The sequence below is a fragment of the Gorilla gorilla genome, chromosome 1 (genome assembly GCF_029281585.2).
Source record: "Gorilla gorilla gorilla isolate KB3781 chromosome 1, NHGRI_mGorGor1-v2.1_pri, whole genome shotgun sequence".
NCBI classification, from domain to species: Eukaryota; Metazoa; Chordata; class Mammalia; order Primates; family Hominidae; genus Gorilla; species Gorilla gorilla.
In genome coordinates, this window is record NC_073224.2 from 54,420,380 (window position 1) to 54,430,854 (window position 10,475).

Below are 10,475 nucleotides of genomic sequence, written 5' to 3' on the forward strand. Positions count from 1 at the left end.
AGGGGGCGGAGCCATGCCAACCGTCCGAGGTCGCGCAGGCGCTGGTACCCCGTAGGTCCGCGCGTTGCTGCGTTGTGAGGGGTGTCACCTCAGGTAAGCAAGGAGAGTATTCCGGTTCCCCATCTGAAAGAAGGTATACTGGAGAAGGTCACTGAGTCTTGGGGGGAAGGAGTCTTGTTTCCGCCTAATATGGGAGTTTTCGTCTCCTCTGAAAGGAGAGCCTTAGAAAAGCCACTGTTCAGCGGAGGGTCTCACCGTATCCTTGCATGAAATCGTGGTCAGAGCTCCCCCGAGCCGTCCTCCTGCCACAGCAGGGAGAAATTTGCCACTAGAAGGGACATAACAGCCCAGTACTTGCTGCGGGTTGTGCACTGGCTGTTCTTTTGTCTTCTTCAACATCTGGTCCAAACCCACGTTTCGTTCATTAATTATCCAAATTTACTGCAGACTTGATACAAAAAAAGACTAGGGACCTGCTGTCAAGGAATTCCTCCTAAGGAGAGGAAACTGTCAGGTGAATTAGAACACGATGCAAATAGATGTAGACGCACAGAGGGTGACGTTGGAAAGGTGTGAGGGGTGGGGAGGCATTACTGGAGAAGGAGTTGTGATTTAATATGTAACCTTTAATATCTAAAGGTGTGAAAGAATAAAACTTTTATGGGCAGCAGGAATAGTGCAGTGTGGCTGAAGCATGAGTTTGTGGAGAGTAGATACTGGATATAAGGCGGGATATAAGGGTTAGATTGTAAAGAACCTTTATACCCTGAAAAATAGGCAGTTATTCATGGCATTTGAGCCAAAGAATGGCATATGCCAATTTTGGTTAATATAGTGAGGCTGGAGTCTGGTTGCTTCCTTGGGAGAAATTGTCTTGCTTGTTCTAATCCTTTTACCATGGCTTTCCACTGTTCTCATTTTATATAAAGGTATACTTTATACTTGTGATACTTTTACTGTACAGTCAACCCTCTGTATCCATGAGGGATGGTTCCAGGACATCCTGCAGATCCCAAATCCACCAAAGGTCAAGTCCCAGATATAAAATGGTGTAGTATTTGCATATAACCTATGCATGTCCTCCCATATACTTTATATTTAAGAGATGGGGATATCCTTTGTTGCACAGGCTGGTTCTTTTTTTTTTTTTTTTTTTAGAAAGAGTCTCGCTCTGCCACCCAGGCTGGAGGGCAGTGGCGCGCTCTTGGCTCATTGCAACCTCCGCCTTCCTGGTTGAAGCCATTCTCCTGCCTCAGCCTTCCAAGTAGCTGGGATTACAGGCGTGCACCACCACACTCTGCTAATTTTTGTATTTTTAATAGAGATGGGGTTTCCTCATGTTGGCCAGGCTGGTCTCAAACTCCTGACCTCAAGTGACCCACCCACCTTGGCCTACCAAAGTGCTGGGATTACAGGTGTGAGCCACCACGCCTGGCCAGTTTTGTTTTGTTTTGTTTTTGAGACAGAGTCTTGCTCTGTCGCCCAGGCTGGAGTACGGTGGCGTGATCTCAGCCCACTGTAACCTCCACCTTCTGAGTTCAAGCCTTTCTCCTGCCTCAGCCTCCTGAGTAGCTGGGATTACAGGCCTCCACCCCCACAGCTGGCCAATTTTTATATTTTTAGTAGAGAGGGGATTTCCGCATGTTGGCCAGGCTGGTCTGGAACTCCTGATCTCAAGTGATCCACCTGCCTCAGCCTCCCAAAGTGCTGGGATTACAGGCATGAGCCACTGTGCCAGGCCTCACAAGCTGGTCTTGAACCTCTGCATGTCCTCCCATATACTTTATTTATTTTAGAGATGGGGTTCCTCTTTGTTGCACAGGCTGGTCTTGAACCCCTGGCCTCAAGTGATCCTTCTGCCTTGATCTCCCAAAGTGCTGCAATTACAGGTGTGAGCCACCGTGCCCAGCCCCACCCCCATATACTTTGAATTATTTCTTGATTACTTATAATACCTAATAAAATGCTAAGTAAATTGTTGTTAACACTGTATTGTTAGGGAATGACAAGAAAAAATGTATAGTACGTGTTTGGACGAAGATTTTTTTTTTTTTTTTTTTTTTGAGACAGAGTCCTAATCTATCGCCCAGGCTGGGGTGCAGTGGCGTGATCTTGAAGTACAAAACACTTCCAGCAAAAAATCTTTATTTTTAAGAAAAAAGTATTTTTTCTCATTTTCTATTTTTGTCATAAATTTTTATTCTTTCCAGTGGAGCCAAAACTTGAACTTCCTTTTGGTTGATACATGCCCAGCAAGACTGATCAAAGAAAAGATGGCACAGATAAACAGTTTTAGAAATGAAAATGGAAACATAACCATAGATAACTACAGATTAAAAAGATAAAACATTATACAAATAAATTTAAAATTGCATGTAATAGATAAATATGTGGAAAAATTTAACTTGCCAAAATTGATGCAAGAATAAATAACTTGAATAAGATTTAAATAAATTGGATTTGTAGTTTAAAATTTTCTTAAAATGAAAACACCAGGACCAGATAGAGTTATTCCAGACAACCTAGTAACAAATTATCTCTTGGACTAATCCACAATATGTTAAAAAAAAAAAAAAAAAAAAAGGAGGCAATACTCCCTAACTCATTTTAGGAGGCTAGCATAACCTTGATAGCTAATAAAGACAAAATTAGAAAGGACAGTTATAGGCCAGTCTTACTGATTAGCATAGTGTTAAAAGCTTTCCCTTTAAGGTTAGAAATCTGACAAGAATGCCAACTATCAGCTTTTCTTTCTTTCTTTCTTTTTCTTTTTGGCTGTTGTTGAGACAGGGTCTCACTCTGCCTCCCAGGCTGGAGTGCAGTGGCACAATCATGGCTCACTACAGCCTCAGTCTCCCCAGGCTCAGGTCATCCTCCCACCTTAGCCTCCTGAGTAGCTGGGATTACAGGCTTATGCCAGCATGCTTGGCCCAGCTATCAGCTTTTTCATTTAACATTGTACTAGAAGTTACTGCTAGAATAGAAGGCAGGAAAATAATTAGAAGGGAAGAAATAAACTGATTATATGTGGATGACATGATTGGCAGTGTGGAATTACCATTCCCAGACGGCTCCCCACCCCAAATAGATTCATCATTAGCATTACTAAGGCTTTGGTTAAAAATCAATTAGATTGGCTGGGCGAGGTGGCTCACGCCTGTAATCCCAGCACTTTGAGAGGCTGAGATGGGCGGATCACCTGAGGTCCGTGGTTCGAGACCAGCCTCACTAACATGGAGAAACCCTGTCTTTACTAAAAAAATGCAATATTAGCCGGGCCTAGTGGTGCATGCCTGTAACGCCAGCTACTCAGGAGACTGAGGCAGGAGAATCGCTTGAACCCGGGAGGTGGAGATTGCGGTGAGCCAAGAGCACACCATTGCACTCCAGCCTGGGCAACAAGAGCAAAACTCCATCTCAAAAAAATTTAAAAAAATCAATTAGATTTACATGTATCAGTAAGAAATGGGTAGAAAATAGTGTTTTTGAAAAGATAGCAAAAATATAAATACTTAGAAATCAGTCTAACAAAAATTAGATAAAGCTTTGTAGAGAAAATTATAAAACCTTTGGAAAACATCAAAAAAAAGACTGAAACAGCGTGTTCATGGATCTTAGGATTCAATATCATAAAGATATCAGTTATCTCCAAATTGATCTATAGCATCAATAAAATTACAATCCAAACCACAGAACCCTGTTATGATTTGGATTATAATTTCAGATATACATATTTATGTATATATTTATGGACTTATGAACTGATTCTCAAATTTATATGGAAGAGCAAAGAGTCAAGAATAATCAAGTCATTCCTGAAGAAAAAGACCAGGTGGATAAGCTATAGTAAAACATCACATTGTACACCTTAAATATATACAATTTGTATTTGCCAGTTATACCTCAGTAAAGCTGGGAAAAAATTTAAATAATAAAAAATGAATAAGCTATAGTAATTCAAACAGCGGAGTATTGTCTCAGAAATAATCCACTTGACCAGTGGAACAAATTCAAGAGTCCCAAAACAAATCCACACATATAGAAATTTAATTTATAGTAATATCAGCAGGAAAAGGATGGACTTATTCAGTAAATGGTGTTAGAACAATTGACTATTCATATGGGAAAAAACTTTAAATTGGACCCGCACCTCACTCACTATACATAAAATTCAATTCCTAGTGGATTCAATATTTAAATTTGAATAGCAAAATTATAAAATATTTGAAGGCTATGTAGGAATATCTCTACATTTGGGGGTAAGGAAAAATTTAATACACAAAGTATAAATGTAAAGAAAGAGATTTTAAGATTGATTATGTTAAGAGTATGTGTTTATTGAAAGACACCATGTACAATATGGAAAGATAAGCACAAACTGGGGGATATTTGTAACACATTAAAGGATTGGTGTTGGCTGGGCGCGGTGGCTCACGCCTGTAATCCTAGCACTTTGGGAGGCTGAGGTGGGTGGATCACGAGGTCAGGAGTTCAAGACCAGCCTGGCCAAGATGGTGAAACCCCATCTCTACTAAAAATACAAAAAGTAGCTGGGCGTGGTGGCGGGCGTCTGTAATGCCAGCTGCTCGGGAGGCTGAGGCAGAGAATTGCTTGAACCCGGAAGGCTGAGGTTGCAGTGAGCCGAGATCGCACCACTGCACTCCAGCCTGGGCAACAGACCGAGACTCTGTCTAAAAAAAAAAAAAAAAAAAAAAGATTAGTGTCCTTTGCTTGGTTAGTAAAGAGAGAACTAGAGTTGAGAAGAGTGTTGGGTGAATATGTGTGTAGGTGTTGGTTTTAGGTGAGAGACACTTTGAGCATATTTGAACATTGAGGGTAAGAAAGATGGAATAATTGATGGAATGGTATCCCTGAAGATTGGGAGAAGGTGGAATCCATAGCACATGGAGAGAACCTCGGACATTTAACATTTGTTTGTACCTGAGAATGTTGACTATCTCTACCATTCTTGCTCTCACAAAGCATATGTAGACTTCCTCACAACAGCTAATATTTGTCAAATCCCTTACTATGTCAGGCATGCTAAGGCTACAATAGTAAGCAAAATCAGACCCAGGCCTGGCCTCATGAGTTTATAATTTATCAGTGGAAACACCCATTATTTAAAACCTTTAGTGTTTTTATTTTTTGTAGAACTTTTTGCATTTTTAATTCTTTATTTTAAAAATGTATTTGCTTGCATAGATAAACGTTCACAAGAAGGGAGTGGAAAAACTCAGATTCCCTTGTCAGAATAGAGATTAATAAGAGGAATCTTGGACTGGCGTGGTGGCACACACCTGTACTTCCAGCTACATAGGCGGCTGAGACGGGAGGATCACTTAAGCCCAGCAGGTGGAGGTTGCAGTGAGCTGAGATTGTGCCACTGCACTCCAGCCTGGGTGACAGAGCAAGACCCTGCCTCTAAAAAAAAAAAAAAAGCTGAGTGCATTGGCTCACGCCTGTAATCCCAGCACTTTGGGAGGCCAAGGCAGGCAGATCACCTGAGGTCAGGCATTTGAGACCAGCCTGGCCAACATGGCGAAACCCTGTCTCTACTAAAAATACTAAAATGAGCTGGGCATGGTGGTGCACGCCTGTAATCCCATCTACTCTGGAGGCTGAGGCACGAGAATTGCTCAAACCCAGAAGGTGGAAATTGCGGTGAGCTGAGATGGTGTCACTGCCCTCCAGCCTGGGTGACAGAGTGAAACTGTGTCTCAAAACAAAAAAGAGGACTCTGTCCCCCACCCTCACTACATTGAAGGCGTTTGCTGAAAACTTCATAGTCATTATTGCTGATGATTTTATGGTCACCTCTTTTCTCCTCCAGTGCATCCCAGGCAGCTCTTAGTGTGGAGCAGTGAACTGTGTGTGGTTCCTTCTACTTGGGGATCATGCAGAGAGCTTCACGTCTGAAGAGAGAGCTGCACATGTTAGCCACAGAGCCACCCCCAGGCATCACATGTTGGCAAGATAAAGACCAAATGGATGACCTGCGAGCTCGTAGGTATCAAATCATGTATGTGATGAAAGTCATGACCCTATTGAAGATTGTGCTGAAATAAAACATTTTGTGTATTCTTCTAAAGTAAGGAGCAGTTATAAGGTCAGAGTGCCCTACCATCTTTCTACCCAAATTTGTTTACATTTATAAAAGGTTTGCTTGACATTTCTTGCTTCTTTGACTTTTTATTATACCTTATGCTGATTTATAGCCAAGATTTAAAGCAGTGAAGCAGTGTTTAGATCAAAGATAACCATCTCAAATATCTGTGAGGCCAGATGGGAAACATACATGATTAGAATACTGCGGTCCAAACAAAACAAATCTGTAGGTTGTATTTGGTCTTGTGGCCAGCATTTTGCAACTTCTGCTTTAGATTTTCTATATGTCCTTTGTTTGACACCATTAACTTTTTGAGTACATTAGCATTGTGATGTGTTGCATGAGGACTTGTTAAAGTCCTGAGAGAGAATTATTGTCCTAGGCCTAGTTTCTCCATTAGGACGATAAACCTCATTAGCTCCATATGGTAGTAATTCAAATGATCTGATTCCCTTTTAACTTTTTCTTTCTTTTTTCTTTTAAGAAATATTAGGTGGAGCCAACACACCTTATGAGAAAGGTGTTTTTAAGCTAGAAGTTATCATTCCTAAGAGGTTAGTATGAATCAGCTTCTCAACCTACATGGTAAAGTGCATTTATAAATTGGGAGACAGAGCAATGTAGTAGATAGAGCATAAAGGACTAGGTTTTAATCCTGGCCTTATCTTGACTTAAGGTGACCTCGACCAAGTTATTTTATCTCTCTGGAGTTCAGTTTCCTTCTCCAGAACAATGGGCCAGATCACATCAAAGACCCCCTCACTTTCTAAATTGTGATAAAATATACATAACATAAAGTTGACCATTTTTAAGTGTACAGTTCAGTGGTATTAAATACATTCACATTGTTATGCAACCATCACCAACATTTATCTCCAGAACTTTTCATCCTCCCACACTGAAACTTCATAGCCGTTAAACTCTAACTCCCCATTTCTCCCTGCTCTCAGCCCCTGGCAACCACTATTGTGGTTTCTTAACATTAAGCTCCCCCCCTTTTTCTTTTAACATTTATTTTAGGTTCCGGGGTACATGTGCAAGTTTGTTATATAGGTAAACTCATGATATCACGGGGATTTGTTGTACAGATTATTTTGTCACCCAGGTACTAAGCCTAGTATCCAGTAGTTTTGCCCTTCTCTGTCCTCCCACCCTCCACCCTCAGGTAGGCCCCAGTGTCTGTTGTTCCCCTCTTTGTGTCCATATGTTCTCATCATTTAGCTCCCACTTATAAATGAGAGCATGTGGTATTTGGCTTTCTGTTCCTGCAAAGACCATGATCTCGTTCTTTTTATGGTTAAGGCCCCTTTTAATTCAAGTCTCCTTTAAGGTTCTCATCAGGTGAGTTACAGTTGTAGTTTTGTACAGAACGGGGAAGGGAAGAAATGACTATCTAACAGTTGAAACATAGACATCTAATCACTAGGTCAGATCCTGGCCAAACTTGTTAAAGTCTTGGGAGAACAGCTTGATAATCATATGGTGCATCAGTTCTAAAAATAGACTGGGAACTTTGCAAGGTCGGTGTCTCACTAAAGATACATAATAACCAAATGCAACGTATGAATTGTAATTGAGTCCTGTTTTGAAAAACCCAGCTATAAAAAACAAAAACTGGGGAGAACAACTGAAATCTGAACAGTAAAGGATATTAGGGAATTAGTTCTTAAATTTTTCATAGGGGTAATAGTATTGCATTTATATGGGAGAATGTTCTTATTCTTAGAAGATATGCTGGAGTATTTAGAGGTAAAGTGGCTTGAATCCAGGTGGTAGATATATGGATGTTTTCAATACTGTTATTTCAAACTGATTTATTTTAAATTTTCATAGTGAAAATTTAGGAAGAGAGAAAGTTTGCTTCCCAAAGGCAGTCTCCCTGACATTTCTGTAATACCAAAATTATTGTGACCAAGAAACTATTTAAATGTATTTAGAAGCAAAATTATGTAATGAAAATTATCTGTTGTCTTATTCTTTCATAGGTACCCATTTGAACCTCCTCAGATCCGATTTCTCACTCCAATTTATCATCCAAACATTGATTCTGCTGGAAGGATTTGTCTGGATGTTCTCAAATTGCCACCAAAAGTGAGTTGTGGGTAAATGGTTGACTCTACAGCATTCTGTTTTCTTCATCTATTAAACTTGAATTAGAGTATCACATTCTAATATAAAAGCAACTGTTTATCTGTTTGTATATAGGGTGCTTGGAGACCATCCCTCAACATCGCAACTGTGTTGACCTCTATTCAGCTGCTCATGTCGGAACCCAACCCTGATGACCCGCTCATGGCTGACATAGTAAATATCCCCATTTTCCTCTGCAACACATATCCTACCTTGTCTATACCGCTAACTCTCCCTGTGTGAGGATAGCTGCAGCAGCTCTAACCACTGCAAATCATGTTTTTCTCCATTAACTCTTTTCTTTGATTTCATCTCAGTCCTCAGAATTTAAATATAATAAGCCAGCCTTCCTCAAGAATGCCAGACAGTGGACAGAGAAGCATGCAAGACAGAAACAAAAGGTATGATGTTTGCTACTATTGTCAGTTAATTAAGTATATATAGTATAAAGTATATATGTATAAATAATGTTTTTTAGATTTGCCAAATTTGTACTGAACTCTAGAATGACTAGTTAATCTTTTTCTCCTATTGCAACCTTCTAAATAATCATTCAGCAAAATAGCCTAATAGCTCAACCAACAGTACATGTTTCATAACAGTTGTCACCTATTGGGCAACACTAGACGGCAGGCAGCATCTGGTTAATTTTTTTTATATTGCAGGTAGCAGGGATAGTGGAGTGGTGTCTCAGATTCTTTTTTTCTAAGTTGTCCTTTTAACACTAAGAAGAATCTATATTTGCAGGGACTAGTTGCAGAGATGGGGGAAACTATTCTTAGGGGACCATTCATGGAAGAAGGTTGAAGGAAAAACTTCAGGTTGATAGAATTTCCTCATTTAGCAAAATTCAAATTACAGGAACATGGAAAGTAGCACATCATAGTTCTTGCTGAGTTATGCCATCTTTCAGATTGAGTTAAATAGCAGTTGTGTTACTTGTAAAAAGAAATAAAAATTAAAACAAAAAAATTGAGGAAGATGTCTTTGAGAGAATATCATATGCATAATACTGTATTTAAATCTTGCAACAAAGAAGTACATGGAAATAATATTACAGAGCTTCATTTTTCTCCATCCTGGCATTTGTGTGAACCTTACTGTATTTCACCCTGTCTCCTCCTTTTTAGGCTGATGAGGAAGAGATGCTTGATAATCTACCAGAGGCTGGTGACTCCAGAGTACACAACTCAACACAGAAAAGGAAGGCCAGTCAGCTAGTAGGCATAGAAAAGAAATTTCATCCTGATGTTTAGGGGACTTGTCCTGGTTCATCTTAGTTAATGTGTTCTTTGCCAAGGTGATCTAAGTTGCCTACCTTGAATTTTTTTTTAATATATTTGATGACATAATTTTTGTGTAGTTTATTTATCTTGTACATATGTATTTTGAAATCTTTTAAACCTGAAAAATAAATAGTCATTTAATGTTGAGTATGTGTTTATCCTGAATGTGTGTCTGGGAGTAAACTGGCCAGAGAGCTATATAATCAGAATGTTAAAATATTTGGAATTGTTGTCCTTTAGTTTGCCAGCTTACCAGCATCACTAGGGATATTGAATGTTTGACACAGATGTAAAATAGCTGTAGAAACAATTCAATTACCCTTACACTTTCAGGGGTGATAGCTTTTCTGAGGTCTTAAAATAATGTGGGAAGAAGATAATAGATCCTTTTGCAAATTTGTTTTTTTGCAGCTTTCACTTCTTGTGATTTACATAGCTGACCAGAATTCTGTGATAAAACTTTCATTTGTTCAACAAATACTTACTGAACACCTACTATGTGCCAAGTATTATGCTGGTGTTTGAGAATGAAATGATGAGAAAATCAGATGTGAGATTAACCAAATACTCATACAAATTTAAGTAGGGATTTCCTCTCTCCAGCATCATTTTATGGCAAGTACCATTCTGGACAATTCGGTGCCAAACTTGAATTCCCTACTCATGATTTTGTAGTATACTTGACTTATCTTTATAATTCTATTTAAATGACAGAGATAACAGATTTGAGCAGAAATCAGCTGAAGTAGGAAGAGGTCGCCCAGGCCAAGCGAAGACTTTGAGGAATGTATTGCAGATATTGGACCTGCCTAGACAGATGACTAAAGACTGTAATGCCCTTGTCCATATCACAGTATAGCAATGATGATTTTTTACCTAGGCTAGGCACCATGCATGTAAAATGCGTCTCTGAATAGGCACCTTTCATTCATCTACCTATGAATTACCTC

At 39.5% G+C, this 10,475-nt stretch overlaps 1 protein-coding gene across 2 annotated transcripts; it reads left to right on the top strand.

Moving 5' to 3' along the window:
* UBE2T (ubiquitin conjugating enzyme E2 T) lies at nucleotides 1-9,672 on the top strand. Of its 2 annotated transcripts, none has more exons than XM_004028164.4 (7): nucleotides 1-93; nucleotides 5,834-6,006; nucleotides 6,594-6,663; nucleotides 8,095-8,200; nucleotides 8,315-8,413; nucleotides 8,557-8,640; nucleotides 9,370-9,672. In XM_004028164.4, exons 2-7 carry the CDS (start codon nucleotides 5,898-5,900, stop codon nucleotides 9,493-9,495), a joined length of 594 nt encoding a protein of 197 aa, XP_004028213.1. In that variant the 5' UTR covers nucleotides 1-93; nucleotides 5,834-5,897; the 3' UTR covers nucleotides 9,496-9,672. The 2 variants fall into 2 exon arrangements, with proteins under 2 accessions (XP_004028213.1, XP_018892832.1); XM_019037287.4 differs by having other exon boundaries at nucleotides 22-93; nucleotides 5,834-6,010.
* Nucleotides 9,673-10,475: the final 803 nt, after the last annotated feature.